This window comes from Callionymus lyra, chromosome 7 (genome assembly GCF_982586985.1).
Source record: "Callionymus lyra chromosome 7, fCalLyr1.hap1.1, whole genome shotgun sequence".
NCBI classification, from domain to species: Eukaryota; Metazoa; Chordata; class Actinopteri; order Syngnathiformes; family Callionymidae; genus Callionymus; species Callionymus lyra.
In genome coordinates, this window is record NC_141824.1 from 29,561,770 (window position 1) to 29,584,576 (window position 22,807).

General features: G+C 37.9%; 1 protein-coding gene across 4 annotated transcripts in view; it reads right to left on the reverse strand.

Annotated features, from left to right (window-relative positions):
- Nucleotides 1-6,764, reverse strand: part of ncam1b (neural cell adhesion molecule 1b) — a 66,622-nt gene extending 59,858 nt beyond the window's left edge. For all 4 annotated transcript variants that reach the window (XM_087794812.1, XM_087794811.1, XM_087794810.1 and 1 more), the window contains exon 1: nt 6,501-6,764. In XM_087794812.1, the coding sequence (XP_087650938.1) occupies nt 6,501-6,552 (52 nt within the window). In that variant the 5' untranslated portion in view covers nt 6,553-6,764. The remainder of the gene's footprint in view (nt 1-6,500) is intronic.
- Nucleotides 6,765-22,807: the final 16,043 nt, after the last annotated feature.

The window sequence follows — 22,807 nt, forward strand, 5'->3', positions numbered from 1 at the left end:
ACTACTCCTGCTCCTCTCACTGCTCCTGCTCCTCTAACTACTTCTGATCCCCTGACTGCTCCTCTAACTACTCCTGCTCCAATCACTGCTCCTGCTCCTCTAACTACTTCTGATCATCTGACTGCTCCTCTAACTGCTCCTGCTCCTCTCACTGCTCCTGCTCCTCTTACTGCTCCTCTAACTACTCCTGCTCCTCTCACTGCTCCTGCTCCTCTCACTGATCCTGCTCCTCTCACAGCTCCTCTAACTACTCTTGCTCCAATAACTGCTCCTGCACCTCTAATTATTCCTGCTCCTCTCACAGCTCCTCTAACTACTCTTGCTCCAATCACTGCTCCTGCTCCTCTAATTACTCCTGCTCCTCTGACTGCTCCTCTCACTGCTCCACTTACTGCTCCTGCTCCTCTAATTACTCCTGCTCCTCTGACTGCTCCTCTAACTACTCCTGCTCCTCTCACTGCTCCTCTAACTGCTCCTGCTCCTCTAATTACTCCTGCTCCTCTGACTGCTCCTCTAACTACTCCTGCTCCTCTCACTGCTCCTCTAACTGCTCCTGCTCCTCTAATTACTCCTGCTCCTCTGACTGCTCCTCTCACTGATCCTGCTCCTCTAATTACTCCTGTGCTGTGTCTCAAATCGCATACTACTCTTAGTATGCTAGAAGTTAGTATGCATCAGTTTAGTGTACGTACTAACTAGTACGCAAATTCTCCACAGATAGTATGTCTCAAATCAAACTCTGCTGCTACACACTAACAGGAAATCACATGACAGCTTCTTCTTCTACTTCTATTTAACGATGTTTCAACCAGCTGTTTGAACGCTATCGCCGACACCTGCTGGCAGCACGTATTGCAAAAAAGAAATAATGAAAAAATATGAGAATCTAAATAATCGCGAGATATTTAAGCTGGTATCAGCAGCGAAGACGTGTTTATCCTCCTACTTCTGCTGAAAATGCACCTGTAAGTATATGCATATATATGCATTTATATATGACGTAACTTCCGTTTAAAACGTCACTAAGATGGCGGCTGTTTAGTGTGGTTAGTGTCCATCGAACCATGCTCAGTTTTGTGGGCGTGTTAGTACGACTCTTTAGTGTGCATGGCGCACCAAATTTCGCATACTAAGAATTGAGACGCAGCACTAAAGCACTAAACATACTAACTTTTAGTACGCTAGTATGCGATTTGAGACACAGCAATGCTCCTCTTCTGACTGCTCCTCTGACTACTCCTGCTCCTCTGACTGCTCCTGCTCCTCTCCTAAACCAGACTGGGGTCAGTTGTGTTTGACATACTTTACATAACATGTATCAATTATTAAATTGTTTTTCAATTATATGTTGAGATATATAGTTTTAGAACTGATATCATTGCAAAAACTTAAATATTGTGTTTGCCATTGAAAACATAAGCATTGTGAAAACATTTTCTGTAACTGCATATTGTGTGAAAACAACATGAAATGTGTAAATGTTATGGCCACAAACACTGATGCTACTTGTTCTAAGAGTTTGAAAAAAAAAAGTGCTTGTTAGCGACTGAAAGAAACTGTAAGTTGTCATTTATAGTCCCAATACAATCCCATTTGACTATTAATTTCTGATCAATAAAGATAAACCCTGGTTTTAGAATAACAGAAGCTAACTGAAAAACTGTCTTATTGTTTTTGAGCATGTGGATATCTAACTTGCAAACGTGCTAATGTCTCCCACAGCTTTAAAAGTCAGCCTTCTGTCAGACACAATCTTTCTCCACGTTGTAACTGGAGCAGCATGATGGGTGGCTACGTCATCACCCACAAGGGGGCAGGGTGATGATGTAACAAACAAAAAGTGAGGAAAACAGTCCTACTGTAGTAGGAGTAATTCTAGGAACGTGTGAATAGATGCAGAAATTAAACTACACCATTTCAAGTTTACAAAGTACTATTGAGTGCTGTTATCATGACCAACATAGCAATCAATAGTAAAAATTAAAAGTAGTCTCAGATGACTATATCTGGGTATAAGAAGATGATGATTGTATGCAATTCAGCAAAAATACCACAGTATTATCATATATAATGCCATATAATTATCCCTGCTGAATACAACAATTATTAAAGGAAGACTTGTTACAGTATTAGTACAACCAATCTTTAATACCTTGTAACTTCACTAGTAGTATGTTTGAAAAGCTAATGTTACAGAAACAGTGTATGCAAACAAACCGCACCTAAGACATTTTAATTCGTTTTTCATCCACAGGGTCCCTAGAAAGTCAACCAACTTGAAGCTTCTATTTAGTTCATTACTTACAAAAGGCAGCATACTTTGCTTAAAAGCGATTCTAGGCGATTTGAAGTCGAGCGACGCCAGTGGACTAAAGTGGGAGTGTTTAGCCCGACTGGAGACCACGTTTCCCATGAGCACTCACTAAACATTGCAAAAGTTGTCATGAAAAAATGAAAATAAAAAACACCTCAAGTCACGGTTAATGAGTCATTCAGCTAGTTTGAAGTTGATGTGTCATCACAAGTTTAATAAAGTATAAAGTACAAAAATATTAAGGTAACTACCCAGGGGTGCTTTAATATGTTTGTACTAAAATATTTTCATAAAACTTGTGATGACATTACAGAACAAAAAAAAAGTTAAAGTTATGTTAGTTACAAAGCTTTCATAACACATATGATATTTCATTATCCACAATCTGATTCATTACCTCATTGGTATCATCCTTCATTCAGAAGGAAGTCTGGAAACAGAAAATTCGTCCAACTGCTGCAAACCGGAACAATGCAACTTTTGCGACGTTTAACGAGTGCTCATGGGAAATGTGGTCTACCGTTGGGCTAAACACTACCACTTAAGTCCAATGGTGTCGCTCAACTACAAATCGCTTTAAGGTACCCAAACTACCCAGAGCTGCTTTAAATAATTATTGCAATCCTTCTTTCATTACATTCAGAAATATCAGAAAGTCTGTAAGTGTTAAAGTGTTAAAAGGCAAAAATCAAGATAAAATCATCCAGAAAGACGGCGCATCCATGGTTCAAGTTTTACCAAAATAATGATGATGTTTAAAGTTGTAAATTGTAGTATTTTATTCATGCCTTTTTGAGCCCATTAAAATGTATTTCTGTGTACACAATCCTCACATCATTGTCTCTTGAATAATCCAAATGTAAAGTGTTTAGTTGCATCTGCATGGCAGCTTCGAACAAACAGAGTGGGATAAACACAAGTTCCATGGGCTAATATATACAGCGTATAAAACAAATAATTAAAAGAGAAATGTGTGGTCACCAGAGTAACACCAGACATGGTCCACTGAATGGTACTGGAAAATTAGCCTGAGCAATGTTGTGATTTCAGACCCTAATTGGGACTGTCTCCAGCCAACCATGTGCAAGCCTTATAAACTTGTCTTGGTTTCATCTAATTATTGGGAATAGTTGTTACTAATTGGGGTGTGGCTGTAGACACGCAGTACTAGTGGGTCTGCAAGATTGTATTTACATTCTTCATTATTGCAGCTAGTGATGGCAGTTATCATAGGGACAACAGAATAAGGGATATAACGTACATTCTCTTATATTGTTTCTATTACCATTTGATAAATTTAAGCACATTTTCAAAGTGTACGGTAGCATTTTCACAAGATCCTCTACTCCGATAATAACACACAAAAAAACACTACTAGCTTGTTTCAGCACCATCAGTGCGGATACACAATTTGGTTCTTGCCTAAAGCGACAGGGCAGTATACGAGCTTACACACTGAACAGTCAGTTCTCAAGAAGAACCTATGACATCTTCCAAAAAATGGAATCTGCAATTTTTAGAGAAAAAACAAAGTTTGAAAACTAAAGGATAACCATTTAAACCTCACAATGAGTGAATTTCAGTTTGCTTATCACTTATGTCGCATTCAACTTAAAATGACATAAGAACTATGGTTATAAAATAAAACAATGTTACCGTCATAGTTTCAAAATAAAAGGAGAGAAAAAGTAAGCAGTTCTTGTCGTTTGTTGGACAGTACATTTTCAAGGTATTCTTTGAAAAACCATATAGTGATATATCATTATCACATCGCCCATCCCTAATTCCAGCCTTACCTAGAGGTTGAATGATGAGGCTTATCAATTTCCATTACATTCTAGGGTGATTTATGCCACTTTACTTTCCACCCTATGAAGTTGTACGCTTTTTTTGACAAAACTAATCACTAAATTATGGAATCGTAAAATTGAATTGGTTTTACGAAGGGGGTCAGTATAAAACAAGCATTATAACGCATGCACATATTACAGTTAAAGGCTTGGAAGGACATTTAGGAAACTAATGTGTTGATTTGGGTGTATCTTAAATTGATCTTGAACCTCTATAGTACTCATCAGTATGAGTTTGTTTGTATAAAACTCTCATTCAATAAAGATATTTTCATCAGAGTTCTCGCCAAGATTTTTTCACAGCGTAGGGGGAACTGTGGAAGTTGCAGGCGCGTGACAAGCTTGCCGTAGGAGCGAGTACTGTAGGGGAGACCCTACAGGGGGGTTTGGATAAGGACAAGGATGCGATATTTACCTTTTGTTTATTTCTGCGCTTCGGTGCTTACATGATTGGAGAAAAACATCACTACTAACGCTCTGTTTTGCAGGATTTGCACTTATTTTCTCGCAAAACTGAGCGACATATCACATTAATTTCAGTGAAGATCCTGGAATCTTGTGAACTGTAATACAATACAATACAATATACAGCAAATCGATAATAAATCCCACCTCCTAGTACACGCACATATAACAGTTTATAAATGACCTCACGATAACAACTGAGCTCATTAGCATATGGCTAAGAGGGAAGGGTTTACTCTTGGTTTGAAGTTCCGCGATCTTATAGAAATGCTGATACGATTTGAAAAGTACTTACAATACCATAACAAGACCATAGTAACCGAACCTAGCATGCTGTGCTGCGGCGTTACGATTGAGACTAATAATAGTCCAAAACGGAGCATCGTAATGATGAGGGATTTACTGTATTTTTCAACATATGAAACCTGTGAGTAAGTCAGAGACGTTTGGCAAAATCACATAAATTGAAACTTCAGTTGCTTTTTCTCTAGACATAAATGAAGTGTTTAATTTAAACATTTTGGAAAAAGAATGACAATCTACTTGCACAAATCCAAAGAATGATTCATGGGTTCCATGTAGTGCTAAAGACAAGAAATATAAACAAAACTATGAAAGATGTTGAAGTCTTACTGTTCTTTGTCGTTCTTGATCAATGCCTTGTACTTTCCTATAACAATCTAATTATGGTTAAATAAACCATCACATTGACTCGCCACAAATGTATATTAATTGCTGAAAAAAAAAGCTTTCTGTAAAGAATTCAACTGCAAGATTGTATTGGTCACTACTGTGCTATTACTTCCCTATCGCTGGGAGAAGAGTAATTGATGATAAATGGGCAGCACACTCATGTCAAGCACATTCAACAGAGATTCCATGAAATTGCCCAAAGAAATCACAGGGAGAGAAAAAAAAATCAATCATGAAGGTCTTGCCAATTTCACTCCCAGTAGACATCAGAGAAGTATTACCATTACAATAGGGCAAGGGCTTCTCTTTGCCCTGTGTTTTTCTCGCCTGCCTCAGGAACACCCCTGCACATATCGGATTGTACATGAAGGATTAAAAGGCTATCCCACGCCAACTCTGAGCCTGAGATCCGCCTGCAGCGGGTCCAAAACATAAGCTCCTCGCGAAACCACTCATTTAATAAAAAAATATAATTACTTTTAAAAACAACTACTGTGAACACATAAAAAAATCAGAATATTGACTACCAAAAAGTGATATTAACCAGGCTTATATAACGACACATTTTTTTTGAGCAAGTTGGAGGATCTCGTTCCAAAGCCTCTATCGTGTAATCAGATTACATAAGAGATGAATCAGAGTAGAAGTTGAGCTGTACGTGCATCAGGGGGAGATAACAAACCCACACTGTCCCAGCACGACTGGTGCTGATGCGAGCATCCGTCGTTTACATCCGGCCAGGTTGCACACGCCTCTTTTATTTTTTGCACAAGGTACCTTTAAGGAAAACACCTCCGGGCGAGTAGCATCACTCCCGATACAAACAAACAAACAAACACGTAATGGCGTTTTTACTAACACTCGCCATTACAAGAATACATGGGCATGTTGCGCTACGTCAGCAGTTATTTGTTTTTAACAAAAAAGCAGCATGTCAGTGTGATGTTAGTCACACGTTTGACTGAAGTAGAATCCTACTTTATCCGGAACCACTAAGCTAATTAGCAGTAGCCGCAGCACCATGACTGAAGCACCTGCTCGTGATAGATAGAGCCTGCGGGCGGAGGAGGAGGAGGAGGAGGGGATAGGACCGTGAGGAGAGTGGATACCAGTGCAAGAATTTCAATTTATACATGATAATAATGGTCGAAATAAACTGGAAAAGAATGGCTTCTTACCCGTATAGCCCACGAGAAGCACGGTTAAGAAAACATCCCTTGACAGGACCATCGTAACTCCCGAACACCGTGGACGTCACAACGGCGCAGCAACGGCTCGGTCTCTTGCTCTCGGTGCTGCCCTCAGGTTTCTATCCTGTTTCACTGCATCTTCCGGCGGGGTCTCCGAGACGGTCGACGGCGGCGGCAACAGTGGGGGGTCGGCGTGGAGGAGGCAGCGGTCGTTCGGGGGTCGGCAGTGATGAGCGCCAGTGCCTTGTTCAAAGTCTGACTGACAAGCAGCGCCTTCTCACACGCACGGATCACTCCGCCCCGGCGCTAGCTAACCTGAGCTGCTGGGGAAAATAGTGCGGGGGTCTCAGCACGACTGTGGGGAAACCCCTTCTTTATCTTAATAATAAATGAAAGTAGATGTTGAATCTTTCACTAAATCGATGATTTATCATTTGAGTATGTTAAAAAAAAACAACTGGAATTAAAAATACACATTTTGAAGCGGGCTTGGATTTTTAAATTATGATTAAAAGGATCGTCTATTTTTCTTCATCGTCATTTCTTACACACGTTACATATAATGTGGTCACATAATTTATAATGTTCTGAAGTACGAAAACATAAAATGTAGGTTGATGATTATTGCACATTCTTATTATTATTAAGTGTTATTATTGTGTCCTGAAATGCAATCGCTCGTGCTTCAGCCTATTTATTATTGACATGAGTCATTTATACGTCTCACTTCATCAGTAACAAAAGAAAAAACAAAAAAGTATACTTTAAAAGCCATCTGACTTTTACGATCAAGTAGCAAACAAAATGGATAGATCTCAATGTAGAGCTTTTACTTTTCTTACTTAAGTATTTACCATTAATACAAAAACAGAATAAATAAAATAATAACATGTAAAAATTAAATACCATTCATTTATTCACTCATTGATGAACCAAAAGGTCATTTTCCACCCGGCTCCCGTCCTTGAACAGAAACGGTCGGAGACTTGACCTTGTAGCTCCAGCATGCAGAACCATACTCCTAACAGAGGGTCGTGGGGACACCTGTACCAGCTATAAGTGCTATCATCCATGCTCAAGCATGGAGTCTCTTCAAGCCATTACAAATTATAAATAGATATAAAACCTTTTTACAGTGTGACGCACTTAAACAATTTTCTGACACCCACTGCTACCATTGACCTCCACCTGATACTTATGCAATACATTTCAGGCTGTCGATGGTACCTGAGAGGGAAAAGTGATGCTGGAGAGGAGAGTCTTGTTTGCCTGCTCAGTGGGGAGCTGCTCTATATTTTGGCACCCTGGGTGATCAGTTTGCCTCTGATTTAAACACTTGGCCTGTGCAGAGATCAAACGATCCAGAATTAAATAAGCCCAAATCAATGTGTGTGGCTTGTTTAAAGCGTTATCATCAAAATCTCATTGCCAGGTTGCCTTCATTCGTCCTTTGACTAACATTTCTTCTGATCACATGACAGGAGCAGGTCCCCACAGTGGGCCACAGTGACAAAGGCTGGCAGCAAAACTGGAGTTGAAGATGAATTGACTGTTCTTATATTGTGACTTAAATTGTATTGCACAATGAAACATTTTCACACTTTGGAAGATTTTCTGTAATGAATAGTTTATTTTTGAACTGTGATGACATTTTATTTACTTTTGCCTATATATGGAAATCCTACTGGTCACCATGTGATAACTAAACTACTTTTTACGCTGTCGTTCTGTTACAGCACATGTATATTATGGCTAAATTGTTTTCAGTTTCCGGTATGAATTAAACAAGAAACCTATTCTCGCAGGCCTGGTTTCAACTTTTATTCACAATAACACTTATCTAACCAATTAAGAGATTACAATTAAATTCATTGGTGCTGCTTTTGATCAAAGTTAGTAGTTTATCACATCTTTCTTAAGAAATGCATTAATAGATGATTAGATTTTGGTTTCGTTTTGTTTCTTGAATGTTTTGTGATTCACATTTATGGGCGCTGCTCCAAGAATTAGCAAAAATTTTAAAGCTCGACTTGAAAAACAACATTCAAATGAATAACTAAAACTTTCATAACACTATGGTGATAAAATACAGAAGAAATAAGTTCATAAGTGGCCAGGGCTTAGAAATGATATTCATTAAACACAACTATTGCAACTAGTTGTACTTCATAGCACTACTACGAGTTTAGGTTTAAAGCAGAGCTTCAAATATCGATTTAATAGACATATTATGGGACCATTATTGCTCTGCAGGTGACTCTTGGCTTCCAGGAAAGAAACATGGTCAGGAATTTGACTGGAAAAAAAAGTCAGAGTCTGAGTCAGACAATGACTCACAAATTAATGGACCTTAACTGCACTAGATTGAGTGCTTATCTTGAAGTTGTAGAAAGCTGATTGAGGTATTGTTATTTTTAGAATGTCTTGATGGTGTCGACCTGGGATTATGTCTAAATAACAGCAAAACACTTTTGTCAACACAGCATCATGTTCAGTTAACCTTTATTATATTAGCACAATATGGCAAGAGAAGTGCACATGAAATATTTTAATATCATTGACAACATGTTGGCTTGTAAATTCAGGATTTCTGCTATTATTGATTGACAAATATGGTCTTAATAATTCATTCACTCGAGGTATGTTGTACACCTAAGTGAGATGTTTATTTCCCTAGTTTCATGTTGTTTTAAATATTTAATATGTTAGCAATTCAACTCCAAGAGAACGATATGAGCAACCTCAAGAAATTTACACTGAATTTTGGATTTTTTATTGTTCATTTTCCGTGTTGGCTCGAAACATGATGGTCTTATAAGAATGTTGACAGTCAGCATCATGAATGATTAGGTGTTTTCCAGACCTAATCAGTTTTCAGCTGCATATTTTCATCCAGGTCAAATTACTTCTGGTGTGAGGGGTGATCCATCACATGATACGCTTTGAAACCAACCTCCCGGGCTTTTATACACACTGTCATGGCACCATATCTGAACTGCATGGATGATTTGAGCTGTGAAAGGTAACTAGTGTACCAGGAGAAAACCAACTAGAGGTCACTGCAGTGGGCTCCATGCTTCATTGAACATCTGTGCATAGAGTGGAATAAACATTCAATTGGATATGTTTCTGGAGCATCAAAGTCACAGCAGATGAGAGCAAATATTATTTTTTTTAAGGTTTTTGGATAGTGAATTATTGACAAAAAAAGTATGAGATGATTGGATGGTAGGATTGACACTAGTTTGTATCGATGGAACTTAAATTTCAACATTTTGTCTTATGTACTTAAGAATAGTGGGTGTGATGATCAGTACGTAGATATTTCTGAGCCTGACCCATGTCACTTTAATTCCAGAAAAAGTCAGACCTAGAAATGTTTGCTAAGGTTTGCTATTTGATGAACGATTCATCTTCTCCTTCATATCAGAGGTCAGGTCAGCAGGGTAGCAGTCGGCGCAAAGAGGTCTGACACATGGACCAAGTTGCCTGTGTTAATGACCATAGTGTGTTATGGTACACACAGGATGCCCTGGTCTCTTACTTAGTAAGTCACTAACACTCTCTCACTATCTCATCTCTGTCAGGCAACACTGAGCGACACGTGATCTCACTCCTCTGATGATTTTTAAATAGCCTCTCTTCCTCCTCCACTGTTGGAACAGAAGGCTGCACACACACACACATAACATACACATCACATACACATCACTTTCTGGGTCACAGGAGCAGAGAACAGGTCAACTGAGGAGTGTGTATGTAGGTGTTACGTTGAGTGGAGGGTGTTGTTTTATGGAGAGGGCTGCCACATGTTCACCCTACGATGAATTTCAAAAAACGCAGCGGCTTCTTTCAAACGTTGTGTCTTGGATTAAAAAAAACGCTCATGCACGACATCCTGCTTTCGGCGATCTGCGACGCACTAATGTCTTGCTTCAGCAAAACCAAGACATGCAAATTTGCTGTGATGAAAACTGCTGCATCACAATCTTACTCATCTCCTCTGACCTTTTACAGAACGCCATTTTCTTAAAAACACTTACAAGTGCTCTAATTTAAAATCCATTCTATTTGGTGTTAGAAAATTTGAAAGCAGTCAACCAGAACTAAAACATCCCGAGATGAGGCACAAACAGAACCGGTGGTATTGGATGTTTGTCTTAGACTCAAAGGTGTCAAACCGGTCCGGAAAAGGGCTGAGACAGTGCAGGTTTTGGATCCAACCAGTCAAGCACATATAGTTGAACCAATCAGGCGTCTGAAGACAGTAGTCAATTAATTGTCAGTCAGGTGTGGCTTGTTTAAGCCGACACCTGATTGGTTAACTTGTGTGTGCTTGACTGGTTGGAACAAAAACCTGCACCCGCTTGGCCCTTTTCTGGACCAGTTTGAAACCCCTGTCTGTGTGAATGACTTCTTGAGAGAGCGTTGAACGAGTCCCATCAGAACTCACCTTCAGTGTATAAAAGAACTTATAAGTGCCCTCAAAAAGAGGAACAAATGATTCAATATGAGTAAGCTTGAGTCGGAGATTGTGTTTTCAGACAGTGGATTAATTCTCTTTTGAGCTACACTGGCTTCTTTGTGACCTGCACAGAGATCTGGAGGAGTCTGACTCACATACAACCACACAGGCTGGCACATGGAGTGTACATATTCATTATGTAACATCCACAGAGTGGATGCAATGTCTGATCATGCAGCAAACACCTCTGTAGAGATGCTGTTCCTTTGTCATGATGCACACAAGGCTCTCAAAGTGTTGAGCAGATGTCACTGCAGAGCTCAACTTTCATCACCCCTAAGTACAAAGAGATCTTGGTGTGGCTCGCAGCTGGGTGGCCTGACCAGTGACAGCATGTCCGTCTCGCTCGGTCAGCACAAAGTGGACCACCAGAGAATTTAGTTTTCTGACCTTTTGGATGCAGAGGAACATAAAACAAAAAGTCCGCATTTGAAACAGAGGAACACCCGGTCCTTCTGACCCAAGGGTGGGTATCAAACTTATTTTATGGTACAAAGTAAATGATTCTGTACAAATGGATCTGAAAATATGCTTCCTCTTTCCGTACCATGTTCTGGTTCCCTGAAGTTAATCATGTGATCCAGAAGATCATAGATTTGCTTGATTTATACAGTATTATGTATTGAAATGGATGTTAAAATTTAAAGATTTGTGGTGTTATGCAGTTATTAGTTTGTTAGATTCCATATATTCTAAAAAGGTAATTGAAAAGTTCTGCATCTGGTATCAAAATGAATCATAAGGTATTAATACTGTACTATTCAAAAGTAGCATAGGCACCTTTGTCCAAAGCATGTTTTCCCTTTAAAATAAAAGCGATTTCAAAAAGTACAATTGGGCTTTGAATGTTTTTTTTTTCTTATTGTAAAATTACGTTCTCAAGTCCTGTCAGTTTCATTTGAGACTAACTGCTGCTCACCTGCCTATTCACAAGCTCAAAAATATATTTGCATCACTAAGATAAATATTTTATGATGTATCAATAGTGACAACTTACAGTACTGTATATGTGACCCAGCTCAATATGTATATGACTCTATGCCTTTTTTAAATGTATGTGAAATACACCATGGTGGAGCTATGTACTGTTAAGTTAAGTACTTCTATAGTTTCTAAAACATTCCCAAAAACCCTATCACATTCCATCGTTGTAGTCACTGAGTTTTAGTAATAAAGCTCTTCTCTGAAGAGCCCTGTGCTGGACTTTCTCTCCTCCCTAAACTTCCTCCTTCAGAGAAGCAGAGTGTCACTCAGCTTGACATCTGCTGCTTACTGTCTGTAATCCGTATTTTTGTGTTTCCATCTGTCATCTAGCATCATTGTCTCTCCCCTCCCATCTCCTGTCCTCTCTTCCATCTACCAATGAGTCCATCCGTGATTCAGATGCTATTCTCTGTTTCTTGAATGTATCCAGACGACATGGTCAAGCACACATCAGGAGAAAAGATTATGTCTCTTCTTGGTCACTTTTGACAAAATGTTGTTATCCTAATAATATCTTATTGTTCATTAATTATTTGTTGTGCAACTGTGTGTTTAATATTAATACATCGGCGTCCATTTAGAATCTGACATTTCACTATAAGTATAAAAAACCTATATCACAGCTGAAATGTTATATATTTATATGTTTCATTACAAATTCCAAAATATATATTTCAGTTATTAATCCAAAGGACTATTTTTTAAACATTAATCGGCTGCCATCTAGCGGTCGACAACTGACACTTCCACTGACGGTTTAAATATGACGTCATCGTGCGTGGCTTAACATGTAATATAGTGAGTCTGACATGTGAGGGCAGCAAATCTCTTTTAAAATTCTGTTACAAAAGAATTAGAACGTAAGTAAAATCATCTGCTGGAGTCTTCTTCAAACAAAAAAGAAAGAATTGAATGCGGCAGCTGTTACTGCGTATAAAAGTACTGCATCTGTAGTTTCTCTATTCAAAGCAATAATGATATCCCTCTATTTTACAGGCTTCATTTATATATATACAATACGGATCTGTTTGAAAATAACTTAACCAGTAAGACTGTTGTCTGTCAAAGAATCCTTTTCAAATTGTTACTGCAGAGTTTACCAACATGTGAAGCAAGCAAGGGATTCTAGTGGCTGCTGTAATACGCAGTGACAATTTACATCAGATGTCTGGACTTTCAAGATGCCTGTCACATTGCATTCCAGTCAAAGGTATGACAGGCAACTACTAGAACCCAATTTTACACCGCAGAGAAAGGCCCCAAGGCTAAAACATGCTTGAAATCTGCCTAATTGTAGACATGTAAGAATTCTGAAAGCCAACATGGGATATATTTGCTAAGTCAGTGTACAAAACAATCAGTAGTCAAAGAAAAAAACACTCAAAGGACACAAGGACATTCCAAAGTATTTCTATCATGTGATAATATTTGAATTTCTCACCTTCAGTCTTATTGAGAATAGAATTGGAAATAGTAATGATCTTTCACAAGAAAAAAATAACCAGATGTATACTTCATTTGAAAATCTATGGTCTGTATATTTTTAGAAGTGATTGATCAGTCCTCATGATACAGTGTCTTACTTTTGAAACCTAAACTAGCAGTCTCTGATTTTTCATATTTGGCTGTGATTTAATTATTTAATGAAACAGAGAATCAGATTTCAGCCTTTTAAACTGTACATGATATAGGATCAGCTGCCTCGTGAAACATTTTAAACCATCAGTAATGTGTTGCATTATGGTCTATATATACGGTACAGGACAACAGTTTGGAAACACCTTTTCACTCTATGCTTTTTCTTTTTTTTTTAATGATTATTTACACACAGAGTTGCATTGAATTTATAAAAACTATGAATGAACACATGCAGAATTATGTACATAACATATAAATTGTGAAAAAATGAAAATATGTCTTATATTCTAGTTTCCATAAAGTAGCCACTTTTCTTCTCTGATGACTGCTATGCAGACTTTTGGAATTTTCTTAGGGTTACAGTATAATTATTTGCCTTTTAAAGGGGTTGGGACCATTAGTTGTGTTGTGCAGAAATCAGGTTGATACAGCCCTAATGGACAACCTTATAATTAATTTCATGAAAAGAACCAATCAGCTAAGTTAAGAGAAATGAGCACCCATCATTACTTTAAGAAATTAAGCACAAGTTGCCTTGAATATGAAATCTTTGAACCAGAATCAGACCACTTTTAAACCAGGTACTGAATCAGATAAGAATCAGATTTTTTTAATACGACTGCAGTTTGAGTAGTCGTGTCACATTGAATATTCTTTTCCATTAAGGAGTAGTTTTTCCAGCAACTGCCACACACTGTTTTGAGCATTTCACCTTACAGTCCTGCTGTCATCCAGAGAGAACGCTGTTTTCTCATAACATCATTTCAATTTTTTTTATTAAAAGTAACTTGAGCTCCAATATTATTCTAAAAAGCTCTAAAAATGGTCCCTTTACTAAGATCAGAAGTAAAGTTAACCATGCCTGACAACATCATGTCGGCTTCCAGTTGTTGCTGCTCATACATTCCTCGTGCGGTTGGTTTTAATGTTAAGGGTTAGCCCTTTAATGATCATGATGAAGCAGGAATGTTAATGTTGTATGTAATTAATTTGCCTGTCGCTCGGATCGGCTGTGTGTGTCCACCTGCCCCATTAACTCCTAATACTGGGAGTGGATTCTAACACCATTTTGATGTTTAAAAGAGCCGGGACATATACTTCTCAATTAATTCTGCTGACATGTCATGAAATTGATTGCCCTCATTTAAGAATGAAATTGCCTTTCTATTAATAATAAAACAAATACTGAGCACAAATCGCAAAGGGCTTTTAAAGGCACATTGAAAAAGTAATCTTAAACCTTCTTCCCTTGCAAGCAAGACTTTTTGTCATTCAGATTTGAGGGTATTTCATTAATGAGGAAAAGAAAAATGAGTGATTAGGTGGTGACAACACTGTCACACAGGACGAGACAAGAAATATGACAGCAACTACAAACTGTCAACCTCTAATTTACTTTGCAGCCCACACTATTCTGTGATTTCTCAGGAAAGAAAAGGCGCTTTACAAATAACTATTACTTACTTACCTATTGTAGTACCAAAAGTTTTGATCAGATAGAAAAGGAAGTTTTATTAATAATAATACTAAGCACAACATTCTCCAGAAATGATCGGTTAGAATGCCAGAAATCTATTTGATGTCTATGCAGTAGCCAAGCAGCAACATGTAAGACCAGCCGCATTCAAAGTCCATGTACCAGAACAAAGAGAATTGCAGTGTATTGAGTCACCTGTGACAGCACAGACATTATTAGCTGCATTAGTGGAGATTGGTTCTTATCTGCATGGTGCCGTGATCCCTAAAAGGTAACCATGAAGGGTTGAATCACGGTATGTTTGGTTTTCTTGGGTAGTAAATAAGTGATGTGCAGTTAAGTGAAAAGGGTAAACAAACTTCCACCCCCTTTTCTTTCTATAAATGTTCAGCCCAAAAGCCTGGGACTCAAGTTCTCAAGAGTCTTTAGGACTATTGACTCCTCAGAATAAAAGATGGCCATAAGAAGAGAACAAACAAACAGGTAAAGCCCTAATTGTCTTTGTTGTGCTTCTGCTTGAGGAGTTATCATCGCCAGGAGCCAGACAGACAATATGACTGGCAGAGCGATACAAGCCGACTATTTATTCATACGTACATGATTAATACAGACTGTGTTAAAATCTGGGGAAGCATCCTGGCATGAAGGATGAGGATTATATATTTTCCATCCCAGAAACTAATTGAAAACGTCCATGATGGTGCTGTTATCTTTCTTGTCCCCAGCTGAGTTACGGCCAGCAGGAAATATGACTGACAGAAAAAAAGCAAGACTTAATGAACAGCATGTGAGTGTTCAATGGGAAGGTGCTGGACTGTGGTTTTTGGCCACAGTTTAATAAAAAATATTCGAAATGATTCGTCCACGTGGGCACCTGCAGGTTTTTCATTGATTGAATGAGTATCAAAGTCTGTAGCTAAAATCATTATAATGGATTTTTCTGATGAATGTAAATTCCTCTTTCTCTTGATTAACTAGTAAGTTCCAAGGTTCAGTGAATGAGCAGTATAACTGCTGTGCGTGAGTGTATCAGTGTCAACACAACCCATTTTCTATATGCTTTTGTTATCTGGTAAAGGAAATGCTTCTTGAAAAAAAGTATATTCTAATACCGGAATGTCTGCAGGTCTGGATTAGGCATTTGGGTGCAAACAAACTTGATAGCAATGGTAACTAGAAGTCATAGAAAATGCAGAAAATTTGAGATAGCCAGTGTGATAGCTATGTACAACACAGAGTGCAGTACACTTTTTGGGTTTAAGAATGGGCAAAAGAGGTCGTGACACAGTAAAAGGAGTTGATTTGTATTGAAATAAGCAACATTATGACATCTATAACTAATAAATATAGACATACTACCTTTGATCTTGACTTTGAAATTGCCGAAGACAGATGAAAAGACAAGAAAAACAAACATTATACTTTGATCCAGTAAAGTTGGATCAGAGTGGGTTGATACACATTTTGTTGATCCATACTTATTTCACGTTTTTGGTCAATTATTTTTTGTTTTTATTTATAAATATAAAAACACCCTGTGTTTACTTGCGTCACACATGTTTTACACTGGGTCTCCTTTCCACTATTTAGTGTCGAGCACTAAACAAGCTTGAGGTTCAAAAATTATCTTTGTTGTTGGTGTATGATAGACTACATTAGTTTTATTTTAAATACTTAATTATTTTACATATTTAGTGAGAGATTCCTCAAAAATGTTCAACTTAATTGTGTTAAGCTCCGTAATAAAAAGGCAGAATCTTATGACTTGTTAGTGGGTATAACTATCAGTGTTATGGACGATCTAAATAAGTCTCTATTGTCAATTATCATTTGCAGCTTTATTAATGCAGTGCATGTTTAAAACGCTCACAGGAGGACATACATATTTATGGCGGTGTTTGTTTAGCACAATTTGTGTACATTTTTTCAGCACACTTTGCAAACACAATAACACATTTGTAGTTCACAAAAGCTACTAAGTTCATTCATCATCCCACATAGTTTAACTTCCTTTAAATCTAAACCCTCAAAAGCTATTAACTGATTGTGACATTAATCAACACCTTCCAACAAAGATGAATAGACGATGCTGCGCTGAATGAAATGTGTGTTGGTTCCAGCACTTCTTCTCAGAGAGACTCGTTATCTCACACTGAGGAAATATAAGGCCAAATGTATCCCCAGCTGGAGATTCATTGATGGTCTACGAGTCTTATGTGACGGATTTTATTAGATTCTGCTGAATAGCAAATTGCATCTTTAATTCAATTCCGCTTCCTGGCTCAGTGAAGATTAAAACTGGTTAATGTCTATTGTCAAAGACGGGAGTTTAATGCTTGTGGGCTCAGAAATATCATCACAAACTAAGAATTTTAAGCATCATCTTTTTTTTATTATAAGACTAGCTGGTAGCTTTAGCTATTACATCAAAGAGAATCATTGTTGTAATTTTGGTTTCAAAAGCAAATGGAAGTTTTTGCTCTTACACCAAATATTATGGTCTATATTGACGTATTATGTGAGGTTAAACAACTTCTCAGTTACTTTTTCTTTGGTTTCTTTACCTCATTGTGTCATGTCAACATTTTTTCAGCTCTTATCATTAGGGTAAGTTTTTTTGTTCCATGGCACCCGTGATAACAATTTCAAGGGGCACATAGTTAGAGAAAAAAGGATACGATACATAATCTTTCATTTTTGTTATCTTTAAAGTGCAGTGATATCACATTTTCTTCAGTCTTTTAAAATCAAAATTGTGTTTCATGTTGTCACACCTTGTGCATTTAGCATTAGGAGGAGGCTCGGGGCAGAGAACGCTGCAGAGATTCTTATCCCTCGATTGACCTGATTCCAAAAAGCAGAGGTTTCTGGGCAGAGTTAACCCTTCTGCTTAAACCACTGCCCCTGTGGCTCAACCTTGAAAAAGAGGAAGGAAAGGATAGTAATGAAAGGTTCTTCTGAGTATATTGTTACTTTTTTTATTGATTTTGCCTCCTGAAAGATCCTTGTGCCTTGTCAAACTTAATCCCACAATGGTCCAAACTATTAAACAAATCTTAGGTGTGGGGTGAACAATTTAATATTTATCAGACATCAGTATGAGTCCTTATCTAAGTTCACAATCAAAATGAGTTTGTCATTCTTGCACTAATTAAACATTTGCTTTCTGGTATTTCGCTTAAATCCATGTTGTAGTTTTGAATTCCTTAAAGTTTTTCTTTTGGAAGACTGGTAGTGTTTACAAAGCTTAATCAAATACAATGTTAAAAAAAAAAATAGGCATTTAAAATTCCTGCAAACCATTAAGAAACACAGCAGACCAGACTTTGATTAGTTTGCCATTTATTGGGTAACCTTTGCATCTCTGCCCTCAGGTACAAGACTATGGTTAAACACTTAACTATTGAAATTGCTTATACTGTTCTTTTGCACATTGTAAATATCTAATAATCTAATAATAATCTGTATTTACAATTGTACCAAAGTTCATTCTCAGTTCGTAGGATCCTTCACAGACTCTTGCAATAAAAAATATTCTGATGCTTTTTAATTTGTATAAAAAGGGGCCTGGTTGGCTTAACTGGCATGTATTAGCCTTTAAGCTTTAGTGCGTATTTAGGCTACAGATCACTGACCTTGATCGGTTTTATAGAGTCTGCTACTTTAAGATAAACTTAGCCCAAGCATTGAGCTGAGTGGGCGTGGTTTCATCACATAAAAATAATCCAGCGCAGTTTATATTTGTGACTGAAACTCTTCTGTGCCTGTTTGAGCATTAAACTGAACAAGCAGGCGTGACATTCTTGTGACTGTGCAGCAATTCACGTCATGCGACTAATTATGCCTAATAATGGTGACACTGGGTGACACACATATTTGTATTTTTAATCAAGCAAAATAATGTTTATTTGGCATTTCATGGGTTAATTAAAAGAACACAAATGCCAAATGTCAGGAGAAAAGTTTGGAAAATACTGACGGGTTGGATATTTTAATTAAATGGGATCGGCATCCTGTATTTATGAAGCCGACACAGGCAACATGACTGGGATTACATTCCAGGACGCCTCACGGAGCTAATGAAGTGTTTTGATAGTTGGGGTCAGTGTGTGAAAGAAAGGCCGCGTTCTCTATTCCAGTCATTTACATAATTTTGTGAGAATGTGGCCTATTTATTTTCTGGTCCATTGTTTTAGAATTAATCAACAATTGAGGCTTCGCTGAGCATTAATATTAGTGAACAGCTGTATGATTCAATTAAAAGAAGATCAGTGCAAATCTTTGTCTGAAAGAGTTGATGATGGAATTACATGGAAGTTGCTTAGAGGACAAAACCATTTTTAGCTCATGCATCCTCCTCCTTGTCTGTATGTGCAGGCTTTATTGCTGTTGCCAAGAGGAAAGTGGTACCTATGTCAGTGTTTTGAGGTTGTGTCAGTCCTACCAATGGTTATTTGACCCCATGAACCATTTATATCTTCAGCCGTAATAGTTTTCGACTTATACAGAGTCAGACATATTTGAGAGGATGTGGAAATGCTACCATAAGACTGGCACATATGGAGCTACGTCTGTGGCCATATCTGCAGGAGGGTGAACAACCAGAGGAGACCAAGACCTGCCAACCATTCCTAGCCCCAAATCCTGTCCTAGGCAAGGGACACAGCTATGATAGAAAAAACAACCATGATCCCGATATTGTCTTATTTTGTTTAAACCACATCAATATCCATGGCTTCCAAAAAACAATGTGACTGTGAGTAGTACACAGGTCGTGGTAAGCACAGAATGATAACCATTAGACTACCCCTGAGACCTTGAATAAGCAGTAAAAACAACTATTGTTACTTGGAGCTTTTTTTATTTTAGTGTTTTGATTCTAGGTTGTATTTTTATCAGATTCTGATGGAGATCCAAGCTACCGTCAACATTTTATGAACCATTATTGTGTCATTAATATATTCAGACAATTAATCCTGAAGCAAAGTATAATCCAGAATAAAAAAAGTGAGTTTGCATTACAAAATATGAATACTGTCTGCAGGAAGTCGTTGGAATGGGCCGTGGCAACTAAAAGGAGCTTCTCTGAAAATCGGTGTTCTTCTTCACAAATCTAACAGAACTTGGGACCGTCACTCAAATGTGAAGAAAACGACAGCTTGGCTTCAAGCTTGCATGTGACTTTTATTCAGCTCGTTCGGCTCTTCTTTTTCAGTAACATGTGTGCGCGCTGTGCATCATAACAAAACGGAATGACACCTGGTGTGTCATTGGTGTTTCTACACTAACATAAAATCAATCAATCAATCAATTAAGAGGTTTTTCAATGCAAACAGTGGCAATTTTGATGCCAGGGGACAAGTTGTAAATAAGTGTATTTTCAATCAGGTTTCATTAAAATGTGTCTGGTAATGTATACTAACAGTAGTCTTTCAAATTCAATGTAAAAAAAAAGGTTCATTCTGTCCTGAGAACAGTGCTTTGTGAGTTGGTAGACAAAAGCGAGTTAAGGTTTAGGTATTTCATATGGTCACCACCTGCTCTAGAGCTGGAGATTTTTAAGGTCAATCCGGCTGGTCACGAGGAAAAGATTAAGAGAATACATTTCATCTCAGGATCTCTTAGACGGACGGACGGATAAAGGAAAATATACAGATTTATTTGTGGATTATTCTAGTTGAAATCTTTGATTAATGCCAAGAAGAGCTCTGAGGATAAACGACAATGTTTGTTGGAGTGTAGGAGGGCAAAAATAAAGGTAAGATATTTAGAAAGTTTATGGACGTTACAGAAAATATGTAGGACTGACAGCAAGAATTTTCCTATTCTTCCTCTTGTTCAAAAGAACCAACAAGACATTTTCCATCAGCAAACTTTCTTTTTTCAGTTCACACGAAGCGTCCCTCTGGAGTGTGAAACATCTTTACTAATACATCAGCTTTCTCTGAGCGGTGCCTGATGACACTCAAAGTACAAACGCTGAGAGAAAACGGTGTTCCTGTTACAATAACGTTGGAAAATATGCAGCAAGGACAGTGGAGGAAATATGTTGGCTGCTTCTCCCTGCATAAACAGTTTACTTTTAAATTCAAAACTTTCATGGGCTCTGCTCTGGCAGTGTTTTTTTTTTATTTTTATTGTAATGAAGTTGCATGGCTTCAATCTAAAGCATCCATTTAAATATGATGGATTCAGAAGGAGACTATAGGTAACAGTCTGTCATTGGTTGAGCTTGAATGCTATTTTATCTATTTACCTGAATTGAAGTGTATACCTTGTAGAACTTATATATGCAAAAATGGGAATTTGAATTAGATAGTTCTACTTTCTTAATAAATGGTGGCTTTTGTTGTAAATTTAATGAAGGCTAATGTACAATGTTATCTAGACCAAATCAATGTTTTTAAAGAGCAACTAACATGTTGATTCAAGTGTCTCTTAAATTGATCTTGGACCTTCTATTGTACTCATCAGTATGTGTCTGTTTGCACAAAAATCTCTTTTCATTTAAATATTTTCATTACAAAATGAGAATAAGCTCCGCCCAATCAACTACACACATTCTGTTGTGATTGGTGAAGCTAGAGGTCCGTCACCGCGTGTCATCAATCCTGAAAGTCTATACCTTGTAGAAGTTATGGATACAGGGACTATTATGAATAAGCAGGGTGTGATTGCAGAGGAAGACTTTAACAATTGAAACATGTGAGTGACTCAGGAGAGCTGGGTTTTTACATTTGTTGTCCTTTTTATTACTCTTATTTAAAATGACTAAATTAGATACAATAGAAATATGTACCCCTTTCACACTGTATAGAGTGCTGATGCAAGACTTTCTTTAACCATGGAGGGATTCACCTTGATGTAGCACATAGCAAAAAGCATGGGTTTTGTTCCCTGATGAGATGCTGTGTAGTTGCTACCCAGGGCTATTTTGTAATTGGGCTTGGAATGTCACCATCACTGAAACACATCGGCAGAGACCAGCATGTACAATTGCCTATATTGAATTTGTTCCTTTCGTTTTGAGCATATGTGACCAGTCGTTCCCTCTTCTCACCTGGTGGTCTGGCTCATGTTTTCTTGTTTCTAGCATCTCATCCATGATGTCATTCATGCTGGTGAGGGTGTTGCCCATTAAGATGGTTTGTTTCTGCTGTAATATGAACCAAAGTTTTGGCAAAGGGCCATGTTGTGGAACATCCGGAAAGCGACAGGGACTCGTCACGGTTTGTCTTGTAGAACTCATTGATTAGCATTAAAGCGCCACACAGCCCCCATTCATGGCTCTGAGTGTGTCCCATGCTGTCCCATTGGAAGAAACACAGCAGATGATAAAGTCAGTAGAAAAGGGACATAAAGACGTTCAGTACTCTTGAGCACTATTTAGATGGGAATTGTATAGTTTTTATCAAATACTGATGCCAAACTGTTACTTTCAACAGCACCGGAACAGTGCTTGAAGAGTCAAACAAACATTTGTCCAAAAATTTTTAATTGAAGTTATTGTTAACCAAAATTGCAAAATGATTTGACTGAGAGCCATAATGCCAAATGAAGCCTGGCTCAATGTGCTTCACTTACACAATTACATACAAGGCAAGGTGGGTAAGGCATCTTACTCATGGAAACTGCAACTAGGAACTACCAGCCCTTACCCACTCTTCCACC